This window comes from Neltuma alba, unplaced genomic scaffold (genome assembly GCF_004799145.2).
Source record: "Neltuma alba isolate B1F8T4 unplaced genomic scaffold, ASM479914v2 tig00012581_pilon, whole genome shotgun sequence".
Lineage (NCBI taxonomy): Eukaryota > Viridiplantae > Streptophyta > Magnoliopsida > Fabales > Fabaceae > Neltuma > Neltuma alba.
The window spans coordinates 38271-65843 of NW_021637033.1; the positions used below are offsets into that span (position 1 = coordinate 38271).

A 27573-nucleotide genomic window follows, 5' to 3' on the forward strand; every position below is an offset into this window, starting at 1 on the left:
TTTCTATTCCTATAAACCAAACGCGACATTAGCAAAGAAAAAGCTTGAAGCGCTCAGCATATGCTCCCTACTTCCCTTATCCTTATTATCATATCCGAAAAACTAAATTGTATTGTTTAAGAAAAACTGTTAAAATTAATTAAAAGTAATAAAGATATAAAAAAAATATCTTTTTTCTAAATATGCTCTTATTTATAAGTGGGTAGCCCAGAACCAAAAAAGAAAAAAAGAAAGAGAATGTATAGAATAATAGAATAAAAATAATGAGAAAAAACACAGCAATTAAAGATAAAATAAGTAAAAATATATTTAATGTTTAGACAAACTCAAAATAAACTTAATAAAAAAGGACAAATCAATTTAAAAATTTAAATTTTATAATAAGAGACAGAGGGAGTACCTCCCTTAGAGAAGTATATATACTCCCTTCATCCTTAGTCATAAGAGTTAATTTTGAGAGGTTTGGTATCCCTAGTTACAAAATCTTTTACAAAGTGTTGGCGGCGGCATTTCCGACACAAAGTCGTAGGATTAATTACAATATGTTTCCACATATACCCCTAATGAATTATTAAAATCTCACGGCCCATCGATCTTAGTGGAAAAGTTATTTGAAGTTGTTAAAATTACCATTGAGGGCAAAACTGAAAATGAGCAAGAATATTTTAGACATTATTAACATTTAACTTATTTTCTTGATATGTGAATAAGAAAATTGGCTCTCATGATTAGGGACAGAGGAGGGAGTAAATTGTTTATCTTCTAAAGTCATTGCCTTGTTCGCAAAGTGACTTTTGTCGTTAGACCATATTTTCTGTACAAAAGTGAGAAGTATAGAAGTAGATGATAGTACAATCGCGGTTTGGTAATTTTGTAGGGTTTCAATACAATAAAATATATTTTAAAATGTCAAAATATATATAATCATTGTCAATTAATAATAATAGTGAACACGAACAATGTATATTAAAAATTGAAATAATTTTTTTAAAATTACCAAGATATTTTAATTAATTAAAATTATTTGCTTAGTTATAATATGATCTTTTATAAGTAGAATGTGACGCAAAACTTTCTCAATATTAGATTCGTGAATCGTAATAATCAAACGAACAGTATACAATATGATGAAGGATATCTGTAAAATTCTTACAAAAAAAGAAAGAAGATATCCGTGAAATTAAAACCCCATTGGCTAATAAGAGTAGTCTCAAAAAGTTATTATTTACTCGTCCGATCCTTAATATAAGACTTATTTAACTAATTTGATTAGATTAAAGAAGTTAGTAAGTTAGTTAATTATAAGAAATATGACATGTTTTTTCTAAAACACCATAATTATCTTTCTTGATATCTTCTTTCCCTCTTCTACTTTATTATAGTTGAGGGAGTATCCATAGAGCTAATTTAGAAAAAAATGATCAATATGAGAAATAGGTCTTATATTTAAGATCAAAATCAACTCAACAATTAGGTCTTATATTAAGAACCAGAGGAGTAACTCATTATAGTTAACCAACCCAACTCAGCCAAACTTGTTCTCAACATCAGTTTCTTCCAATACAATCGAGACATCCAAATCTGGAAGATGCAACATCAGCAACAACAGCCTCTTATTTGCCTTGTTCCTCTTTTAACTTCTAAAATATTATAGTAGGTCATCCTACATTTGAATATGTTTAGAGTTTTTTTTTTCAAAAAAGAGACCACCAACCCATATATACAATTCCAACCGCAGATAATATATAGGCGAACTACCAAAAGGTTTCAAAGGCTCTCAAGGTTCTACATGACTCCTACCTCTTTCTATATAAGATCGAGAAATTAAGCATTTAGATCCTCATCAAAACTCGAACCAAAGCATTCTCACATATCTTCCTCCATTCTTCTTCTCCTCCTCCTCCTCATCATAACCAGCCATGGCTTCTTCTGGGAGGTCCATCCTCGAAACTTTCCTTCTGGTTCTCACATTCTCAAGCATGATGATGAGTTCCAGCATAGAAGCTCGTCGTCTTCTTCAAACAACACAGCCTTCGATGCCAAACATTCCTGGAATTCCAAGTAACTTGCCAAAACCTACAGGATTTCCACCTTTGCCTTCAATCCCAATGAATAACATTCCGCCTTTGCCCACAAATCTCCCAAATATGCCAAAACCCAATGCACTTCCTCCTCTTCCTTCTATGCCTCAGATTCCAACAGTCCCACAGGTCACACTTCCTCCATTGCCTAACATTCCCTCTATTCCCAAAATCGCAAACATTATGCCCTCCATCTCATTCCTTTCTCCTCCTCCTTCTAATTAATCTCAGAACGTGGTCATGTTATTAATTAGTATCTTCATTCTGTGTTCGGTTACTTCTTGGTGCGGTCGCAAAACTCAGAAGCATATGCCAGCATATACTTCCTTTACATATATATTGGCTTATTTCTGTATGTTATATGTCTCTCTGTTGTTTTTCTTTTTGATTTGGTTTGAACTTTGAAATAGGGTTGCATCATTGATATATGAGTCTGTTGTTATTGATTGTAAATAATTTGTTGTGTTATAGATATATAAGTAATAGATTTTCATTTATTATGCAATAATATAATGCGGTACTATGTCCAGTTCTCTAAATTAATTCTGATACCTCTTAAAAATAAGCATAATGAGTACTACCTCATAAATAATTTGGAGAGATTAAGAAAGTTAGTTAAATTGGTTAATTATAGTAAATATGTGCTAAATTTTCTAAACTTTTTAATCATGTGCAATAAAACTTTTCATTGGTGAGAACCCTTACTATCAATACAAAAATTTTGAAGAAATCATTATAAATTTGAGAGACAAAATATACTAAGATCTTATATTTAAAATAAAATTTAATCTCCAATTAGCTTTTGTATTAAAGATTGGGGGTAGTATATTTAAGCTTCACTTTCATTTATGAAACATTATAATTATTGAATATCATGTAATTATTATAATTATAATAATTAACTATTTGATATAAGTTAATTTTTTATGTTATACAAAAAGGATTCCAACAGTAATAAAAGAATAAAAATTAAAATAATTACCTACATACATTATTATACAATAACTAAGCTGACATAAAGTTGGACATGTTATAAAGGCTTCATTATCTCCAACTGCGCGCCATTAATTAGTTTTACTTATGATTAGGGAAATGTTTGGGAGTAATTAAATGGGCTACAACTATGTTTCTTTTAATACGAGAATGGGCTACAAATTGATATTAGAGGCTTGCGACCATTGGGATTGGGCTACGTGCTATTATTGGGCTAATTGAGCCCAAGGTTGGAGGAGAATTAGATGAAACCCATTTGTAAAACATGCGAGTATTTAACCAATAAGAGTTGGTCCAGTTAGTAAGAAGCTAACTCATCACCTATAAGGTCATGAGTTCAAATCCAGCTGTGGATATGAGGGCCTTATTGGTGGCGATCTATAAGTATCTTTGTAAGCGCTCTCTAAGCCTGGAAGCATGTCCTGGTCCTGGTGAGTCCTCAAGACTCAACTTACCTAAATGTTTTTGTACCCAAAAAAAATATGCCAGTATTTACAGATTGGGTTGTCACAGTTTTCTTGGTTGCAAATTTTTTAGCGATGCTATTTCAGTTTCCATTGCAAATTTCCTATTTTCTTATACTGATAATATAATATTCTACAGATATTTTTTTCTAACCCATTTATAGGTGACATAGCATGTGAGCCTATAGCCCTGACTTAAAAAATATCATGCCTCTATTATATATGGATTAAAAATTTTTGCACCATTTTTTAAGGTTGATGAATAAAATTGCATAGCTCCTTGCGAAAAATATTTATTTAGACTTTTTTTTATATGAAAAAGCATATGATAGTATGGAACCAATAATTTATTTAAAAAATGTGTATTAGTTGCTCATCCAACAACCACCTAAAAAACTTGGGAGCACATGTTCACCACATATGATAAGCACAAAGTGCTCATCGCAATTTTTTATATATTTTTTAATTCATTTTTTGTTTTGATAGATACATAATTTAAAAATAAATATAATATTATAGCTAACATTTTCTAAAAACATAATTTTATCATTAAGAAATTAAAAATTTTAAATCTGAACAATTCATATCAGATTTTGAATAGTTTAGTTTGTATTATAGCGATGACCACGTACTCATCATTTAAATGATAAGCATTGAATGAGCGTCCCTAAACTTGGTCCCAATACCAACGCAAATCTTTGAGGGCTGCCAAACCTTATAAGATATAATTATTCATGCTGACTGAATGAGGACCCCCTAAAACTTGGTCCCAATACCAACGTGCTTCTTTGAAGGCTGCCAAACCTATAAGATGTTAGGATTATAGTTTTGATGATAACAAAGTCAGATTAATTTAGTTAAGTATGGTGATCGATCATCTGATCGATCAAACGTTTATCGCTAAGGTTACAGATAATTGTTCAGGTGTAATTCAGTTTTATAGTAGGTATTTTGATTGAAGAACTATCCGATAAGTAGTTAATCGATAAAATGATCGATTATCTCTAACATGGAAATCACACAAGGTTACCGTTAATTATCGATCACCTGATCGATAACATCAGATAAACAATCGAGTTACTGATAAAGAGAACCAAATCTGAAGTGCATTTATCGATCACATGATCGATAAATAAATTATCAATAACGACTTCGATAAGAGGTAACACACTCTATTCGTTCTGCACATTTACTCTGTTTATCATTTATCGATCATATTTTCGATCACTGGCTTATCGATCACATGATCGATCATTATGCTCTAACTCTGAATGCAGGTAATCATCTTAACTGCTGGATCGATAACCTTATCGATCATAAAATTATCGATCACATGATCGATAATCAATGTTGTTATCTACTCATATTTAGTTTTTCTACAACCACATTATCGATAACATTATCGATAATTTAACTTGTTTGCATATTATCTTTTCACATAACATGATCGATAAAGAGTCTAAGGATTGCTATATTCGCATTAACTTATGTTGAACCATTTTTCGATCACCTAATCGATCATTGACTTTTCGGTAATATGATCGATCATTCGATTTCTTGAAACTCATGTTTTTACAAAACGTGATCGATAATCAGTTTCTTCACCTTACAGGGTTAAATTTCTTTTCTCACTTTATCGATCACTTGTTCGAATATTCATTGATCGATCATTCCAGAGAGTATGTGTCTTTCAATGAATATTCTTACTCATGGTTTATCGATAACTTTATCCATCACCCTTTTCTCGATAAGTTGTTCGATCATCTGTGACTAAAGTTTCATTTCAATAACATTTGAATTATCAATAATCTGTTCGATCAACAAGTGTTCGATCACTTGTTCGATCATGGAACGATTTCCGTTTACTACGATAATTCTTAAAGTCAATGATCCAACACTTGATCGATAATTTCAATGAACTAATTCGAGAAGCTTTCATTCATTTTTTCGATAACCTGATCGAACAATAAGTAATCGATCACCACTTCGATCAACATACCCAGAAAGTCTTTCTGCTCTTTCTATAGACAAATCATTTCGACCAAGATCTTTGAATGATAAATTTGTGTTTCTTCTTGTTCTTAATTAAAACCTACACCACAAGACTCCTTGTTGCTTAAAGTTTTAATATGTGCAGATTACCAAGAAAGATTACAACGGCTCTTCAACGGGATTACGTAAACTGCAATCTACAGTGTCAGAAGCTCAGACGCATTAATGGTGGAACCGTTGAAACCGGCGAAACACGCAAACTGAGTCACAACGGCTAGAAGCTCTTCCGTCTAACGGCTAATTAACGACCTCAACTATAAAAGGCGCGAAGAAGCATTAATGAAGAGATTGAATACCGGAACTACCACCTGTGATTATTAAGTCTAGCATTCAATACTCTGTTTTCTGCGATACTACTGAGCATCAGTGTTCATCATTAAATTCACTCTGTAAGAGAGCCGATAACTACTCTTTATTAAATACTTGAGCGATACTCAAGAGTGTGGACTCTTGAGAGGGCTTGTATCCTTACGGGAGTAAGGGGGAGTGATTGAGCGATTCAATTACTGTACCGAGGCACCAAAAGCCCTGTCGATTTTGGAAGATAGTGAAATACTTAGAGGTGTTCTGAGGACTAGACGTAGGTCAAGTGGTTAAGACCGAACCAGTATAAATCTTGTGTCTTCCCTCTGCGGTGAAATTTCTCCTGACTCTGACTCTCTGTTTTTCAATACTGTCTCGCATTTAATTCTAAAATTTGTAACTCACCCAATTCACCCCCTCTTGGGTGAGATTGATTCTAACATAAGATAATTATGGCAAGGTGTTTTGGAAGAGAAAAAGTAACTTATAAATGTGATAAGTCAGTATACAAATTTGAAAACTGTTTGTTACAGCTTTTGGCCAATCTAACTTATAGGTTAAAAGCAACTTTTTAAGTATGATTGTAAAAGAACTTAAAAATTACTTATGAGTTATACAAAAAGAACTTTTTGGAATTAAAAGACATTGTTATACCTATGTTTATATTGTTTTCATGCTTCTCTCTCTACATATTCTTTGTACTATTATTCATGCTGAATGAGGACCCCCTAAAACTTGGTCCCAATACCAAAGTGCTTCTTTGAAGGCTGCCAAACCTATAAGATAATTATGGTAAGGCGTTTTAGAGGAGAAAAAGTAACTTATAAGTGTGATAAATCAGTTTGTAAATTTGAAAACTGTTTGCCACAGCTTTTGGCCAATCTGACTTATATATAGGTTAAAAACGGCTTTTTAAGTATGATTGTAAAAGTACTTAAAATTTACTTGAGTTATACAAAAAGAGCTTTTTGGAATTAAAAGACATTGTTATACTTATGTTTGTTATAAATAAAGAAGAAATATAGAAAAAAAAAATCATACAAAGGAAGAGAGGATTAACAAGAGAGAGAGTATTTCTCATTCCATTCAAGTGTGTTCAATACATTATACATGACCTCTATTTATAGGCACAGCTTTACACCTTTGATAGAATCTACAGATTATATCATAACATGAGATAATTGTAGGATATAGAGATAATAGGAGATATAGGAGATAATAGGAGATATATGGACATCCACAAAGATATTATTATATTCATAACACTCCCCCTTGGATGTCCAATATATATGAATGTGCCTCATTAAAAAAACTTCAACTAGGAAAAACCTTGTGGGACAAAACCTTAGCAAAAGAAAAAGAATACATCATTCATTGATACACTATGCAATATTGCCTTATTAAAAATTTTGCTAGGAAAACCCAGTGGGACAAAACCATAGACAAGGAAAAAAGAGTACAACATATATCAACTCTCCGTTTTGACAACATAGTTGACATCTTTGAGCCTGCAAAATCTAATATAACAAAGAACCCTTCCAAATATTGTAATGAGATAAAAACATCAAGTATGAATTCCATGATCTTCAAAAAAATCATGAGACGAATAGTCCTTTTATGGTTTACCTACACGTGGATTATACTATAATCTCTTGACATAAGGATCAAATAAGAATACTTTATCTATATAGCCATTAAGATTAGTCTTTGGTACTTTTAGATAAAATAATATTACCTCCATGATATCTTTAAAGTAACGAAGAATATTTTTAACTTCATTCCAACATCTTCATGTTGATAAAGAACTATATCATGCTAATAAGCAAATGATAGCTTAGATTCTGTATGACTAGATAGATATATGAATACTTCAATGATACTAAGATATAGTACTTCTGGACCAAGTGTTTATTTATTACCTTCTGGAGATCTAAATCAATCTTTAGTCCATATCTAAAGATCTTGTAACTACCGAAACATATAATTGATGTTGCATATCCACAAAATGGATATGACTTATCCATATGTATTCTTCTAAAAGCTTTCATTTCAAAATTTTTCTTTAAGTAATTTGCAGTTTTTGAAAACTTATCAGGAGTTTTGATACTATCATCATAAATAGTACTGATGACAAACTCATTTTGAATCTTTCACAAATAGACAAGTTGGAATGTATTTACATCATTCTTTCATTTGATATTAACCACATAAGCCTCATATAAAGACTTAATTGAATAATGTTCTTGAGAACATAATTATATGCTTCTAGAAACTCAAATCCTTCAAGGATTTTCATACATTATGATCCAGATCTATTCATGTATTGGATCGTTTCAATTTATATAAGAATTTGAATCCTTCTGGGATTCACATATAATTTCACCATAAAGTGAGTCATACATTATAGTTATATATTTTTAAGATGCACATGGAAAGAAAACTTCATTTATTACTAGACTGCCAGATTGATAAGGCATGTAATTTAATCCACCACAAGGCTTTATTTCTCTTTATACTATACAAATGCCTATTTATATAATACTAGCATTACACTTCAAGTGCATAGCTAGGGATACACAAATCCCTGATATATTGCTTCTTTTCTTTTCTGTTGGCCAACCATTTTCTGTCTGTATCTCATGATAGATTTATATGTAAAATCCTTATTTGATTATGTGATATCATCAATAAAATTATTGTCGACAATTTTATTCTTTCATCGGTCCCATTTTCTTTTATGACGTAATATATCAAGATCTCTTTATTGCTTTCAGACACTTAAACCTCTTCAGGAGTCAAAGAGTTATGTCTTAACCTTTTTTAAAATTCATATCTCCTTAGTATGATCATCATGATCATTCGCTCATTTTTCTTTTCTTTTGGAACCAATCATAATCTCATGTTTTTAGCATGTCTTCAAGAATATGAGCACTTTTAGCTAGAATATAAGAATTAAAAATTCCCATTTGGGTCAGTAATGGCATCTGGCAGATATTAGTAATGTTTTACAAATATAATACTTTATGAACTTCTAGTTCACACTACTATATTTGAGGATCTACATTTGATAGTAAAAATACATTCTATGTGTTTTCTTTTCTAGTTACACATTTTCTTTCCCTCATATTGAGAATATGTAATGTAGGTCTCCCAAATCTATAAATCTCCTTTAGAAACATTATTTTGTTTCATTTAGAGACAAACAAGAATAAGGAAATTCTTATCTAACTGTGATTCCAACTTACTTTTAATATCCATTTATGTGCATTATTGCGGTAGAATAATAGATATTGCACATTCTAAGATGAAAAATGTCTGGCTCCTGACTAAAAGCCAATTATAATAGGAGAATTCACAATACATTGTTGGCTTGATGCATTTATGTGCAAAAATATATAAAATCAATTATCCTATTACTCAAATGGGAATTTTGTTTTCATAAACTCTGATCTAGCTACTTATGGAGGCTTTTACTAAGCATATAATCATCAGCAACGTGAGGAACAATCACTAACAATCTCAACAAGAATCATATTAATTTTATAATCAAGAACTTATGTACTCAATATAATTATCTGAACATATTTGCAAACTTCAGGTTGCAAGTTGATCATAAACACCTGTGACCATTTTAGAGATGCATCTTTCACTTATAGAGTATTACTTTGGTTTACATGGTATCTAAATGGGCCCATATATAAAGTTGATACATTATAAATCTGCACAGATCCGATTTTGAGCATAGCTAGTGATGTTCTCTTATCTAGTTCTTTTGAGAACAAACAACACGTAAAAATTCTTGAATCATATATCATTTTTAAAGGATCTTCTGATCCTTTAATAAATGACAATGCATATTTTTCATGATATTTTGCATCATTATGATCCGGGATGATTGACCGGTCATGCCAAACTATGAATGCATAAACTTTTGGTTTATTATAAAATTATTCTCAATTATTGGTAAACTTCTTGTTACCATGTTATATTATTTATTTTTCTCCTTAATATTTTATAAGGAATATGTTATCAATTATAGATTTTATCTTTGGGATAATAAATCATAATATAACTCTTCTAGAGCGTTATTTTTCATCTTTTACCTAATGGTAGAAATTAAACTTGTGCACTCATAGAAGGTTGAGTGCTACTAACTCTTCTAGAGTTTTTTTTTTCACAGGAATATAAGATATAAGAAATGACATTAATATTAATAATAAACAATTCCATCTAACATAATTCACACTTGTATTTCAACAATCTCCCTCTCAAGTGTGAGTCATATAAATAAATTTTCTTATTTCTATATTTCATATTTTTAAATTCATATTTTTAATAATTTTTTATTACTTAATAAAAGTTATACCTATTTTGTTCATGTTACAAACTAAACTTACTTATTTAATTATAATCCAAACAATTTTTTTATTTTACAAACTAACTTTTACAAAAGTCAATTTAAACATAAATCACATTACCCAATCTGATTGAAAAGAAGTCACTTTTTTCACCGTTAATCTAAACTGACCCATTATTATTCACGTACTAACGCAAGTTTTCTTTAACTTTCCGTTTATTCTTCTCTAACATTTTATTACTACACTACTAGACTAGGCTAATTGAAAACTTTAAAGACCAGCCCCACCATCAGTCTACACAATTGGAGATATGGATTTTCAATCACATTAATAAATTATACTTAAAAAGGAAGGCACAGAATTAAATTGTTTGCCAGACAAAATGATCTCAAAAGTCCCTTCATGTTTCTTTAAACCACACGTGTTTTACCAACCTCTGTCTATATAAAGAACAAGAACTATCACTTGGATCGTCATCGAAGCTTAGACAAAAGATATAGTCTCTGATCTTCTTCTTCTCAATCTTGTTCACTCTATCTCTCTATTCAGCTTCATAATCTAAAGGCCATGGCTTCTCCTGGGAACTCCATGCTCGTAACTTTGCTCCTGGCTCTTGCATTTTCAAGCATGCATTCTGAGATTATTATCATTGAAGAAATATGAATCATTTGGACATATTTTTATTAAAAAGTTGTCCGTCTGGTCCCAACCCTAATCCTTTTAAGGCTGCCAAACCTACGAGAGTCTAGAACAGATCTATCGAAGATGAATTTTCAATAGATCCATCGATGATCTCGTCGCACTTCCGTCTATATATACATACATAAAGAAGACCAAGAATGTACGTATATATAACTGAATCTTCATCTTCATCGAAACTCATCAAAGCAGCTTCCACATCAGCCATGGCTTCTTCTTCTTCTGCAGGGAAATCCATGGTCATAACTTTGCTTGTGGCTCTCCTCACAGTTTCAAGCATGATGATGATGAGTTCAAGTATCGTTACAGCTAGTGAGATTACCATTAATATTTTGCCAGTTATAACTAGAGGCAATTCTAACGCACCTCCTCTAGCTATTCGTCCCATTCCAACTCCACCCCTCCTACTGACACTTGATGCCAAATCTCCCTAGCTAATTATATACTTCCTCATGTCTTCAATACGACCTTCTATCTTTAATACAAAAGCTAGTTTGACATTCAATTCACTACTACAAAAAAAGATATTTAATTACAGTTCAAATGAGTTTTTCACGGCAGTTTTAAGAGCGATGTCTATGCTATCGATGTAAAATATAAAGGATTTCACAGCGGAAGAACCACCATGATATGTGACTTTTCACGGAGGTTATATAAATAACCGCCTTGAAAAGTGTTTTTTTTTAACTTTACTCTCATCCAATTGATTAGAATAAAACAGAAGAACAAAGTCCAAAGGAAGGGGTTTGAGAATCAATTAACCAATAACCTCTTACTAGTTAAAAGTAGTCTGATGAAACAAATATAGATTCTTTTCCGCCGTAATAGCGCCATTTTGCTTCACCTTCTACCACCATATCGAAGCTATTAAGATTTAATAAAAGTAAAATAAAAAACTCAGATATGATAAAATTCATGAATTTCAAGCTATCAAACCAAAAAAACTATGAAACCCATAGAAAGATAGAAGGAGAAAGGGTGAAAAACTCACAAATAAGAATGAAGAGGATGAGGTAACGGCAACAACGACAGCGACGGCAACAGTGATAGCGATGGCAACAACGACAGCAACAGTCATATGGCGGAGATGATCAAAGCAATGGATAAAGGCCAGTAAAGGTAGAAGGAAGGAGAAAATCGAGTGAGGAGGTAATGGGGGGACTATAAGTTTTGACTCTGAAAAGTGAAAACTATTATGCAATGAATATGGTTTTAAAATTCTGATAGACTTTTTAAGGCGGTTATTTAAAAGACCACCATTAAAAGTATTTTTTTACAGCGGTTTTTTTAAAAACCGCCGTTAAAAATACTTTACACGGCGGTTTTTTAAAGAACCGCTATGAAAAGTAAAATTTACTTTCATATAATTACAAAAATGCCACCATCATGTTTTTTACAGTATTTTTTCTAATGACCACTGTAAATTAATGTCGTAAAAGCTCTTTTTTGTAGTAGTGATTTGGTCCTAAATATAATGCTACAATCCACTATGTCTCTCATATTGTCTATTTTTTTCAAAATAATCTTTATAATAGTTGCACATGTTTAAGCTAAGGTTCCATTAATGGTAGTTCAAGCTAATACACATAATTAGCAATGGTATTCTAAGAAAGATAATACCTTTTTATTACAAATAGCTAGCTTAACAAATTATCTTAATCTATTCAAATTAGCCAACTAACTATTATAGTAAGGACTAGAGATAGTATATGGTTGTAATAGATCGATGTAGTAGTCCTTAATTGATCTCTTTTCTATGTCAGGACTTGGGAGGATTTTGAGCAAGGCTATCAATGGTACTTTTCATGTTTTTTTTAATTTGGTGTGACAATTAATACAGTGTTATGTGTTCATGTCGTGGTTGCTGTTTTAAGAAGCTATTAGTCAGACATGTTTAACATAATGTTAATATCATCATTGGTCTTTGTAGTTAGATCCAGGTTTAATTTGGTTTTGACTCTTATGATTTTAAATCCTCGGTTTTTTTCATAACACTTCAAATCGTTGGTTACTCCATATAATTTCATAAGAACTTAATCCGGGTTTAAGCATAGAGATCAAAATCAAAACTTATTAAACGTGTAAGCGCACAAAAAAAACAAAACTATAGGAATCAAAACTAACAATTTGAAACTACAAGAATTAAACCAAAATTTGATCAAAATATAAGAATGAAACTAAAAGGATTGACATCACGTGGCTCAAATTGAGGTATTTTTTTTAATTCCCAGTAATTTTTTACCACTATGAAAAAATATGTAGTTATTAATTTTTTTGAAAATAAAAACATCATTCCAAGAATCGAAGTCCTTAAAATTTAATAGTGTTTTGTTTCAGTTCTTATAATTTATTTTTTATGATCTTTATCCTTTTTATTTGTTTCCATCTGAAATGTTATTCCTTTTATTTTGAAAATATTAATTAAAAAGGAAATCAATAAGTTACTATTAATTAACAATTGCATGATTATTTAAAATTAAAGATGAAAATGCCCGCGTCATATAATCACACTGCAACAGTTAATCCAATTTTAATCCATCTTTTGATGGGCATTCCCGCACCAATGGGAATGACAGTTCCATCAAGTCATCGAATGGAGTAAAATTAAAAGACGAAAATGCCCATGGGCCACCAAAACGTGTTTTTTTGGGTTGAACAAAAACGGGTTTTTGTTCGGCACGCTGTTTCAGTCCGCAATTGGACCCCAAATGGGTTCATGAAATGTTATATAACACAAACACGCACTACAGTACTACGCAAACTGTTGTTTTTTTTTTTTTTAAATCAATCGAAATATCTTCCAGATCATTGACAAAAAATTATATCATGAAATCGATGTGTTTTCCAGTAAGATGTTCAAATCAGTATATGTTATTAAAAATATCTTTCACAAATTACTATAACAACAAGTCTTATTTCATTAAGTAGAGTTGGATACATGAATTACACATTGTGCTCTATCAATAACATATTCCTTGAATAAGTTCCTGACCCCATCAAGTGTTCTCCTCACACTACTAGAAAAATACCATTTTGCATTGCCTTATCTACCTCGGTTATCATGCCAACGATGTAATAAATTAGGTGGTGGTATTTTTGTAAATAATAATACAATATTTACCCTAGTTATTATTATATTCAATGTCATTATTACTTTTACATCAAACATTAACCCAACCAATGTAAACATACTTAAATGGCACTAGTTGTTGGAAACAACTAGCGTTACTAATTTCTAAATTGGCCTATCTCTTGCCTTTTTGTTTTCTTGAAGTAGTTTGAACTCTAACGATTACCACCTCTACTACCCGTCAACCAGCTACTTGCAAGAGTAACTGCAATTAATCACAGCCTCCGTTGCGTGGTGTCTTACTTCTACACCCTTAACAACAAGGTCAATCTGCTACTTGATGACAGGAAAATCAAGCATGATGACATGGATGACTCTTCCGCTACCTCCTCCTCCTCATCTAATAAAGAAGTCTCCTCCTCCTCCAGCTATTAGTTCTTTTATAATATAAAAATGTAATCTTTTTTTTAAAAATATTTTGTACAGGTAGCCTCCGCATCCACACCAATTATATATAATATATTATCTATTTTGTGATTATCTACTCTTATCTTTGTTCTTTTTAACGCATTTTTCTCTTTTAGATCAATAATAATGAACCCTAAAACTATAGTAGAAATCATTCCTAGTTTGAAGAAAGAGAAGAACTAGTAACTAGTTATTTTCTGGGAGTCTTTACACTGGGTGTTGTCAAGTTCGATATAACATTTAAAATTAATACCGGTTATCTTATGTTCAATGTAAAATGAGTTTTCAACACTAGTTTCTATGTCAAACAGTGTTAAAATTTTGCCCTAGCTATAAGTAAGGCCCTCCTGTCCTCAATTTTCTGGTCTATTATCCTCTAGATTTTCATATCATTTCAGCACATTTTCTTTAAGCTTGTGATGCTTTTTGGAGTATTGGTGCATATTTTGAATACTCAAAGATAGGAAAATGTGCATGATGTTTTTGGTTGCACATTATTGCTTAATTGTGTATATTTTAGCTTTAATCTTTGATATTTACGAGCTTATGGAGTTACTCTTTTACAGGGTATATTTTGATCCAAGAACTAAATGTCAAGCCACTTTGGAAGCCTTTTAAAGAGTGTGAGGATCAAGGTTGTTTCATGAAAGCATTGTGAGAACAAAGAAGCATCATTAGAAGCCAAAACATGGGTGAAAATCCTTATTAAAGGTAGAAGATTTTAATTTTCTAGAAGCAAAGTGACCCATAGCGCACTCTGACCTAACTGTAGCTTAACTAAAATAGAGACAAACTTGACTGCAGTGCAAGAAATTCAGGCCATGGCACACTCCCTGACAGGAAAACACACAGCTCAACCAACCTCTAAAATTTTAGGTTTTAAGGCCACATTTCAACCTTGACTGCCACTTTGCACTTGTTGGGCATTCTTAGGAGCTTTGTGTGATAGGATTTAGGTGTTTTGAAGAGTTTGGAGCAAGAGATTGAGCTTTGGAAACTGAATTTTGATGGGCGAGTTACATATTGAAAAAAAAGAGAGAGAGAGATGTACTAGATACCATTTGTAATATCCTAAATTTTATTTAGGTCCAAAAAAAATTCAAAAAAAATAAATATAATTAAGAAATAATATAATATAATATAATAATATTTTATTATAATATTTATTTAAAAAAAACAAGTCAAACTTTCCACCGAATTCGGTGGAAAGTTTGAGGGGAGGTTGGGGGTTGGAGGTTGAGTTTGAAAATCCCCCCTCCCCTAATAAATATGGGGGGGGTATTAAATACACCCCCAGCAATTCATTTTCCCCGGCAAGTGCAAGAAGAAAAGAGAGAAAGAGAGTTGGAGTGTGCGTGAGAGAGAGGAGCATACCGGTGAAGGAGAGGGCAAGCTTTAAAGATATTTTAGATACATAAAATTACTTCTTTTTATCAAACTTTATTTATGAATATTTCCTATATATTTTAGGCTTCCTAATGACAGTGTTACTATAGTGATTAGAGAAATTTTGAGACTTATATGTGATATAAGTATTGAGTTTTGATAAAAGATAACTATAGAAATTTAGAAGTAAATGAGTTGTTAATGTTAATCGGTTTAGATTTGTCTATTTGTTAGTTTTAGTATTTAAATTAATTTATTTAGTTGAAAATATGTTATTTATGAGATATACCATATTTTTACCGATTAAATTTAAGTTAAATAATTTATTTGGATTGTTTGACATATTATTGAGATTTTAATCAGTCTAGTTTTATTTATTGGGTGACTAAAGGTTTTTAAATATTTTGTAGCTAAAAAGTTTATCATTGATGAAAATATATATATGGTAGTTATACCATTAAAGTTTTGATTAGATTATTTATTTATAAATATTTGAAATATTATTGAATTTTTGATAGTTTAATTTTGAGGTTTAAACTTAAATGGAGATTTTTAGAATTTAGAACATAATAATTTTATATTTGGAAATTGTGGAAAATCCTTTTTATTAAAGTAAATAATTTGGAGGTAGTAAATAAATAATCTGGGTTGTTAGAAATTTTAAGTTGTTTCTAAAATACTTAATAATTTTTGGGTTATGAGAGTTGCGAGAATTTAGAATAAAAATTTAATTAAATTAGAAATTTAACTAATATGGAGAAGTTTAATTAATTAATTAGTTTATATTAATATGTGATTATATTAATTGTATAGATTAATTATTGGTTGAGCAAAGGATTGACCTTGTGGTAATCCTTAGTATTGCTTTGGCGAGAGGTAACCACTTTCCACTTGTTATATGTGCTAATATGTTGTTTGTGAATATTTTGCTATTTTGGTATAATGATTTGTTATTTGAAACTCGAGTAGATAAATTATATCTTTTGAGCTATGAAAATTGTCTTGTGGGATTTTCGGAACTGTGATTAAGAAGTTTGGAAAAGATATATGATTTATATCTTATGGATTATACTGGAAAAAGATTGAGATATTTTTGTTATATTATGAATGGTTGGTTGTTGTTTGGATTTTGGATTGAGCTCTATCTTACCACGTGGTAAGGCCGCCATTGATGCACATTGGTTGGCTTCTTCTTTCGTCTCTAGAGTAAGGGATAGACCTTTGTGGCTTTTTATTCGTCCTCCAAAGTGTGGGATAGGCCTATAATAAGGGATGGACATTTGTTACTACTTATTCGTCTCATAAAGTGTGGGATAGTCCTATATGTCGGGATCCCCTATAGTGAGGGATATACTTATGTGGCTTGTGTATTAACCCCTGTAATGAGGGTTTGGATGATTGAGATTATTTGAATATACATATTTGTATTTTCATTGATATATAGATATTGAGATTTAATAATTGTCCCACTTGACACCTCACGAGCACGTGTTAGTATGTATGATGAGTTGGAAAGTTGTTTATTGAGGCGTTTGTCTCACCCCGTGGTTTTTACTATCTCAAGGTGATAGTTCAGGTGGTAGCCTATCAGGGAAGGCTCCGGAGGCATAGTGTGCTATTATAGCTTGTATAGACTCCCTGCTTTTATTTATGTGTTGGCTTATTATATATTGCCACGTAGAACCCATATACTCTAATGTTGTAAACTAATACTTTTAATTACTACTATCTGATATGGGAGGTTATTGGAAGGCCAGAGATATTTAAGACTTTGCGTATTACGCTCATTTGATAGTGTTGACTTTTGACTAATGTGTTCCATGACTTATATTAAAATGTTTTATTAGTTCGTGTGTTTGAAAGTATAAGTTTGGTTTGGGCTAACGGTTGAATATGTCTGGACTTTGAAAGTCCAAGGCCCAAGTTAACAATTGATGTGGCTCGTAATATAAATTTATTTCTTTTAACCATGATAGCGATTTTAAAATTTTAAGGTTTCTTCTTTTCTATCATGGTTAATCATTCAAATAAATTGTTGGATTTAATCTAAAATGGTTTTGAAAGAATGGTTGTCACACCATTGGATTAGCAGGAATAATCAAATCACTATCTAATTGGTTTTTTGAATTAAAGATTTAAAAATATAAAACATATGACTTAAATTAAACCACATGAATCAAATTTGTAAAACATTAGAGGTCTTACTTTAAATAAGATCAAATTAAAACTTACCTTAAAAAAAGACATATGAGACTGCCTCAAATAATAGGAATAGAGTGAGGTGTGAATAAAGGTAAACTCAACTGGCATTTAAAATACATTTATATAAATTATTAAAGTAGTCTTTATTGAAGTGCCTAATTGTTCGTTCACTAGCATATGCAATGCCCGGTGTCTACACATACATATAGGCTGATATTCCACTCCATGAACTCTATTCTATCAGGGAAACAACGAACATGAAATAATTATTGATGATTTTAAAATATTATGTTGTGTGTATATGAAATCTTATAAAATAGTTTGAAGAAAATGAAGTAGTATTTTTTATATTATAATATACATAGTTTTCATTGGATAATATATAAAAGGGAATGACTTAGGTTATGCCAAGTTTCTTATATTCATTATGTTATCCAATTACAGTACTATGTTTGAAATATTATTATTTGATTATAAATAGCACAGAACTTGATATAAAGAAATGCAAAAAATTTGATGTAAGCATTGCTCTATCTAAAAATTTGATTTTTCAAGAGAATGCATTTAACTATGAAGAACTGAGCAAGTTTTCTTCACATTTTTATCTTTGTAATTCACCTCTTATAAGACATTATAACATATGGTAGGTGATCTTGCGCTTGAAGATTGGATATTAACAACCAACCAGCCTAATAATAGTAGTAGTAGTAGTAGTAATAATAAAATTTATTGTACATATCTATCTTTTTTTTTGCCATCCTTCATAAAAGAAAATTGGCACCTCAGTAATTTGATATGAGTTCAATTACAATGTGATCTGATTTAATCTACCAATTTGATGGGTCCAATTTTATAGTATAATAATATACAATCTAACTGAATAAGCTATATCCTACTATATATCCCAAATTGTCACATTAAGATACAAGAATAGGCCATTCCAGGTTTGAGAGTTTCAAGTTAACGACCAACCAGCCTAATTCTTGTATAATAACCAAGACGAATTTTCAATCACACAAATAAATTCTTATGACCTAACTAGAGATCTCCATCAACTTTTTTCTTATTAAGAGACTAGGAGTAATTAATTGTTTGCGAAGAGCGGAGTCTAATCTTTATTCAGGTAGATATTTTTTGCAAATTTGATTTAGTCTATACACAAAGATTAGAAATTGAATTTCTAATTTTCAGTCCAAGAAAAAAAGATTTCTTAATTACTAGAGGAAACGGAAGAACATGAAATAAAATAGAAAATGGAGAGAAGAAAAATGTTGACAGAAAATATTTTCTTTCCCCTTATATTTGAATAACCGAAAAAAATAAAAATGAAAGAAAACAAAATTCACGCTTATAAAAAAAATTCACTATAGGAGTAATATCATATGGGGAAAAAAATGTGGCCCCTTCCGTTTTTCTCTCTTTTCTCTCTTTTAGAGCAATCATATGCCTTCCTTTTCTCTCTTTTAGAGCAATTTTGAAAAGCATATTTTCTCTCCAAAATCTCTCTAAGAGAGTGCTTCTTCTATTTCCCCCCTTCCGTTTTTCTCTCCCTTTTTTGTCATTTTCTCATACCATCTGAACGCAAAAAATTTTTTTTTTTTAAAAAGACTATATAAACATTGGCTTAATGGTCCTCCAAAACCACAAATCCTCTCTCTCTCTCTCTATATATATATATATATAAGCAAGAAATTAGAAAGGAAAAAGGTGATTCAGGAATATGCTCTGAAGCACTGAATAGTAGTGCTCAGGGTCTCACAATATTTATATAACTAAATACATGATTCTAGAGAACATACAATTGTGAATTGCAGTAACATAACCTATACAAAATGACACGTATACAGAATTATGTTACAAGGAATCATCACACAATACAATACAAACAAAATATATAGATTGGGCAATATGGACTGGGCCTGGGCTATTCTCTAACATCCCCCCTCAAACGAGAGGGGGGCAATAGCCATCCTGAGTGCCTGAAAAATTGAAACTGAGACTGAAGATAGAGGTTTGGTGAAACAATCTGCAATTTGATATGCTAAAGGTATATATCTAACATCAATAGCTCCAGATAGAACTAAATCCCTGATAAAATGCACATCAATTTCTATGTGTTTAGACCTAGTATGTTGGACTGGATTAACATATAAGGCCTTGGCGCTTAAATTATCACACCACATAACAGATGGTTGCTTGAGAGATATACCAAGTTCACTTAGTAGTGAAGCTAACCACCGAATTGCAACTCCACCATCAGCTAAAGCTCTATATTTAGACTCAGTATTGGACCTAGACACAACATGTTGTTTTCTAGAAGACCAAGAAATAAGATCATTGCCAAGGAAAATACACATTCCAACCATTGATTTTCGGTCAATAATATTAGTAGCCCAGTTAGCATCAGTGTAGCCATATAACTGGAGTGTATGAAAAGACTTCAGATGCAAACTAAGACTATATGTACCCTTTAAATATCTGAAAATTCTTTTAACAGCTTGATAATGTCCTGTTCTAGGTTGTGCAAGAAATTGACTAAGTTTATTGACTGCATATGCTATATCAGGACGAGTATTAACAAGATACCAAAAAGAGCCAATGGCTTGTCTATATCTGGTTGGATCAGTCAGAAATTCCCCTTCATCTGATAGAGCATGTTTTCTAGTAACCATAAGAGTAGATATAGGAGCACAGTCATACATTCCAAATTTTTTCAACAAATCAAGAGTATATTTGGCCGGACTCAGAAACGTTCCATGTTTGTCATGATAAATTTCTAGCCCTAGATTTTGATTAAAACAGAATTATTCCCAGTGACTAATATATCATCAACATAAATCAACACAAAGATAATCAATTTTTGAGTTTGAAGCAAGAAGCGTGAGGTATCGCTCTTGGCATTTTGAAAACCCCACTGTAATAGCATCTACCTCAACTGATCAAACCAAGCTCGTGGAGCTTGTGTTAACCCATAAATTGCCTTAACTAGTTTACAGACATAATTAGGGTACTAGGATCATAAAAACCTTCAGCTTGTTGCATATAAACATCTTCTTTTAGGAAACCGTTGAGAAAGGCATTATCCACATGAAGTTGCCTTACTTCCCAATTGAATGATACTGCAAGAGCCAAAATCATTGGGTACACTCTAACAAGCCCAGTTGCTAGCAAAGACTATTCTTTCTGACTTGGGCTAGATGAAGAGAGTGGAGCAAATAAAGAAGTCAGAGAAGATAACCCTGATGAACCAGCAGATTCAACAAACTTGGATCTGATTAGAGACGCCATTTCACCTGGAATCGCAACATGTGACTGCTCAGAGGATAAGAAGTCTAACACATTCTGATGTGGGGAAGACAAGAGTTGAGTGTGATCGATTATTCTCCCCCATGGGTGGTGCACAAATTATTAAAGGCATCCAACTAGGAGAACCACTAGGATTTGATCGCTTGTTTAAGAACCCTAAAACAAAAGGGAAAAGATACGGATAAAAAACAACATACCTCAAAATAAAAAATTTCCCAGTTGAGCTCAAACATTTATAACCCTTCTGTTGTGAAGCAAGACCAAGATAGACACACTTTTGGCTGTGAAACTCAAATTTGTGAGCATTGTATGACTTTAAATTGGGATAACAAGCATACCCAAAAGGCTTCAGCTGACTATAAATAGGCTCTGTCCTAAACAACTGAAACAGCTCATTAAGAATAGGGGAACAAAGTCGATTAATCAGAAAAGTAGCCATCTAAAACGCGTCAACCCAGTACATTAGAGGCATATGAGCTTGAGCCTAAAGTGTTAATCTAGTTTCTACAACATGTCGATGTTTCCTCTCAGCTCTCCCATTTTGTTCGGATGTATAGGGACATGTGAACCTCATATTAATACCAACTTCTTGAGCTATAAGAACGAACGGTTTAAATTGTGTACCATCGTCACATTGTATTGCCTTTATTTCTCATTAAATTGATTTTCAACCAATGCTTTAAAATGTTTAAAAGCGGCAACTGCTTTACTTTTATTCTTCAACAGATAACCAAGTGTATCTATTGAAATCATCCACAAAAAGAATATAAAAGCGATGACCTTCTATTGCTTGAATAGGGGAGGGACCCCAGAGATCAAAGTGAATTAGTTTTAGTAGAGCCGAAGCTTGAGACAGAGATTTATGAAATGGTAAAAATTTTGATTTCCCTGATTGACAGGCCTCACATATAAAATTTTCATTGAAAGGAAAACATAGATTACATTTATTCATTATATATTTCAAAATCTTGATACTCAGATGAGCCCAAGCATCATGCCACTTGATAAACTCTAAATTTGATCTTATTGACTTGAGCTCAGTGCTAAGTATTTCAGGCCCCAATCGATCTTTACTACTTATTGGATACAGGCCTCCATTGGGTGTCCTTGTTATCAACAGCTTGCCTATCACCGTCTCCTTCACATTGCAACCACAATTAGTAAAATTCACATTGCAACACCTCACTTTTATATACTAATAGGATCATTTTAACGTCTGTGAATCACTAACGCCAGGTTTCGGTCCTGGGAAAAGACAGGGAATTTTTTTTTTTTCTTTCTTTTAACATTGGAATCAATTGATCAAATGTTTCAAACCTTCAGATAACAGATTAGTGATCCAATATCAACCCTGCTTTCAACTCAATCTATTATCACCTAAAATAATTTCATACTATACAATCTTATAATATTATATTAAAAATAAAGCAACGCTCTTGGTTGACAGCATATACGTGCACCTGGCAATGCTCACCTCCTTCTTCTAAAGGATACAAAATAATATTTCCATAAAGCAAGTAAAGTTACTTGCCCGAATATTTTACTATACAATTTACAGAATTATAACAGGTATCTCTGCTCTTCAATCAGCCCACCTTCTTCTTAAATAACCTCCTTGTCCTTCTAGCTACTAGCCTTCACTGTTCATCATAAATTGGGGGGTGAGATTCCGAAAAATCCCCGTAGTAGTAATTTCCATCAAACAAATGTGCAGATCACATAAAACATGCAAAACAAGCCATATGGAACAAAACCTTGCAAGCTAATGCAATTAAGCATTTATGCGCAATGACAGATAGACAAGCTGAATAAATAATGCGCAAATAATTGGCAATCACTGCCGCGCATATAATTGGCAATCATTGCCCCATGTCTGTTAGACAAGCTGAATAAGTAAAGCGCAAATAATTGGCAATCACTGCCCCATGTCTATCAGCTGCACGTGATCACGGCTAAATAATCCATGCAAGGAATTAAGGATTACATGTTCTCATGCTTTTTGAATAGCAATATGGCACAAACAGACATGCAGCAATCATACACAAGTGTAAGGGAGGAAAGAACTACTACCTGGGCCGCTTCGCTCCAAATCAAACCTTACCGTTCTCATTTCTTTCTGCTTCTTGGTGGGCTTGAGCAGATATCAAAACCTATTATATTAGTAAGGTAGATCAATACTTCATCCAACTGTATCTCATAAATTAAATAACTCTTTAAATCCCAAATCTTCTTTAATCTCTATCCTTATGTAGCAGTTGATAATCCTGGACAATTTTTCTTATTCAAACTATGGAGGGTTTCCTTCCTTATCTCAACCCATGTAGTTACTTTACTTAGTAACTGGTCACCACTCATTCTAACCATTTACATACAAGTTTGCTTACTTAAGTCTCAATCAAGTAAGTTTAGTTTTTAATTAATTCTTGACCAAGACACACGCTACAACAAATATATTCATCTAATCAATATCGAAACCCAACTAGGAAAGCTAAGCAATTCAACCTCTATACATCCTTCAATCAATAATGTCTTTTTCCACTTTAATGTAACAACCTCAAATCAACAATATAAAGTCCCCATTTAAATAACTTAAAATCATAACTGATTATAAACCATATTTTTAATCCCTTTATTCTCCTTCCAATTTCATTCTTAATCTCTTCATAATTCGAACACCTAAACTAATGTTTCGCTAACAATTCAAGCCTATTATCCTATCTTGATTTCTCCTTTTCTCTTTCCCATAAGCATCTAAACATTTCATTTGCTCATATTTATTCAAAATCAAACAGTAACTTTTTATCTAACTAACTCATCTTTTCTTCCATATTTACATGTCACTTCCATGAACCCATACCTCTATTCTTCTTTAATCTCCCTCGGCCTCAAATCCATTTCACCCATACCACCTCCTATTTCCACTATCTTACATGCTATACTCTCAAGTGTCATAACAGCTAACATTGATATATATGAAAGTTTCAGTTCTTCCCTTTTTATTCGGCCACCGCCTAGCCTATAAATATACATATATATAACAGTAACAATGACAATGTTCCACGGTTACAACCTTTTCCTCAACTATTGTCAGATCCAAAACGCCTATCATGTAGACACATATATTTACACTTGATTCTCAATTCCCTATAACTTACTCTTAGTGATCATTTTAACAGAGGTATTTTCTTAAATACTTAAAGCTTCCAAGATCATTATCTCGTCACACTCACATACTTCCACAATCACCATTTCCTAATAGTACCCCGACGCCATATACACATACATCCGATAATATACATACATATATGTGTGTGTGTGTGTGTGTGTGTGTGTTTATTTACCATGAGCCTTAACCATCATTTAATTGTCTCCACTATGGTTTACTTAATTAGAATGCTTAACTTCCAGCCCCCGCGGTCAAAACACAAGTAATCAAATATATATATATAGACACACCCCCACAATGCCTCATTCTTCTCCTTCACGCCCTTAGCTTCTTGAAAATCTCAAACAACTTTATTCAATGAATCTGAAAACTTTCAGATCCGAAATACAACCAACAAAGATCCAAACTATCACATGCAATCCCTTAAATCAACCACTACAAGCTTGACCATTGTGTTTCACTTTCACAAGCTATATCCGACGCTACTTTTCCAAGTCATTACATCTCTGTTTCTGCAACAATAACCCAGAGCATATAATACACATGCATGAGCATAAACCCCTGTTTCGGCGAAGTCAAAACAGAGCAAGGAATTTGAAACTCAGCCTTGCAGAACTTTGACCCCCCAATCGGCCACCCTCTAAACAGAACTAAAAGTTAACATGCAAGCTCAAAAACTACTCCTACCAACCTCAGTCCTCTCATGGAATAAGAGTTCACCGGTTCTCTTCATCTTTCCTGTACTTTCTCTCTCTAAAACCCATCTTCTCTCCTCTATCACCGCCCAGACCACGCAGAAAACAGAAAAGAGAAGGGTGGAAGAATGATCAGGAGGCTCACCTGAATCTGAAACTCCGTTTGCATGCAGGAATCTGGCCACCGATCACTACCTCCGATCACCAACTTCGGTACTGTTTTTTTTTTTTTTTTCCGTGCTCTCCCTCTCTCGCTCTCCGTCTCTCTCTCTTTTCCTTCGAGTGGCCGGATGAAAAAATCAGGAGGAAGAGTGTTATCTTATGTTAAGCGGTGAGGCAGTACACGTGTGATGAGGAAGTAAAAACAAACGAAATGTCCATTTTGCCCTTACGCTCATTGCTTTCTTTCATTTTCATGCTTCCTCTATAATTCTGAGATAAATAGATAAACCCAAAAATTACTCCACTATGTTTTATATGGATCTTTCTTTTCGACTAGCTTCTTTGATCCATAATATAATTTCTCTAAACATTTTGGGTCAAAAATTAACTCATAACTATTTTTCTTGAATTTTCCAAGAAAATAACTCTTAATTCCAGAAATTAATCCTTAACCCATTTTAAGGATTTTATGCCTCAAATATCTTCTTCACTATCTCAAATGATCATCCTAAAATTTTCAGATTAAACATAAATCTCTAAGTATTTTTCCATAATTTTCAGAGAAAATAAACCATTTTTCTCTTAAAATTATCTATTAAAATATTTAAGCTATTTTTGGGGAAATACCTTTTCCAATATGTCTCTAAATCTTAAAAATCAATATTCCATAATTTTCCCCACTTTATTTTGCAAATAAATAATTTTAATGAATTTCTCTCTTTTCTGCTCATCCTGAGTCAGAAAATTCGGGGTGTTACACACATCCACAGGATTATCGTTGTTAATCGATTAACACTCATTAAATTCTTGGTAGTAGAAGGTACAAGCAAGACATCCTTAAGAAGTAATTTAGACTGACTGCAAGGAAAAGTAGTAGAGCCAATGCCCATAATGGACCCTCGAACACCAGTACAAGAAATGATATGAGACTTACCAACTGAAGTAACATGATCTAGATTCTCGAGATGAAGCGTCACATGATAATTAGCATCGCCATCCATATACTAGGATAGATCTGTGACTATCTGGGGATTTGCATAAAATAGCTGTGGATTATAGCCAGAAAAATGATCAAAACAAGAAGTAAATTCATTATAAGGCTTATAATAGCATGTAGCCAAAGTATGGCTTGGGCATTGAGACCAATGACAGTTTGGATGACCACCATTACGATGTCCTCGACTGTGAATTCCTTGAGAATTGCAAGAACCACACCATCATCTCCCCCCATTTCCAGAATCAAACTGTCTACCAGAGTCCGAGTGAAGAGCATCAATGTTCATAGCATTAACAGAGGGCTGAAGGCTCAGATGTGAGAACTGGGTGAGTTGCTCGAGCCTTTGATCAAACGCAAGTAAGGACGACTGGGCTGAAATCCAAGTCAAATTGGGTTGATCAACAAGTTTCACGACTATAGCATTATAATTGGCGTCCAACCCATTTAGTGTGTGAAGGATTAATTTGTTAGTTTCGATTGGGGCTCCTGTAAGAGCAAGTTCATCCGAAAGGCTCTTTATCTTTGATAGGTAAGCATCCATTGTCAATGAGTTCTTGCGAGTGTTGTGCAACTCGATTTTGATAGCCATAACTTATGCTTTTATAGAGGCACATGTTAATTCTTTAGCACTATGCCACAAGTCTTTAGCTGTTTGCAATGCAAAAGTTGAGTTGAGATCTATTGGGTCATCGTATTCCACAACTAGCATGTGATCAACAGAGTACCAATCTTCAAATTTGGGATTAGATTTCATGGAACCTACAGTATCAGGAACTAGACATAGAGGCACACTAGTCGTTCCATCAACATGAGAAGCAAGTCTATTACCTTTGATTAGAGGAAGAATGATCGATTCCCAGACCAGGTAGTTTGTACGGTCCAACTTGACCGCCACCATCTGGCTAGAGGAGCTAAAGAGCGCATACGTCTTGACAATAGATAAGACAGGGGAAGCTGAGTCGGATTTGGCATATTCTGCCATCATCACTCTTATACCAAGCAAGAAATTAGGAAGGAAAAAAGTGATTGAGGAATAAGCTCTGAAGCACTGAATAGTAGTGCTCAGGGTCTCATATATTTATATAACAGAATACATGGTTCTAGAGAATATACAACTGTGAATTGTAGTAACAGAATCTATACAAAAATGACACGTATACAGAATTCCATT

At 32.6% G+C, this 27573-nt stretch overlaps 1 protein-coding gene across 1 annotated transcript; it reads left to right on the forward strand.

Moving 5' to 3' along the window:
* The first annotated feature begins 1835 nt into the window (after nt 1-1835).
* LOC114728913 (protein PELPK1-like) lies at nt 1836-2606 on the forward strand. Its single transcript, XM_028915867.1, has one exon. The coding sequence runs from the start codon at nt 1920-1922 to the stop codon at nt 2304-2306; it is 387 nt and encodes a 128-aa protein (XP_028771700.1). The 5' UTR covers nt 1836-1919; the 3' UTR covers nt 2307-2606.
* The last annotated feature ends 24967 nt before the right edge of the window (nt 2607-27573 follow it).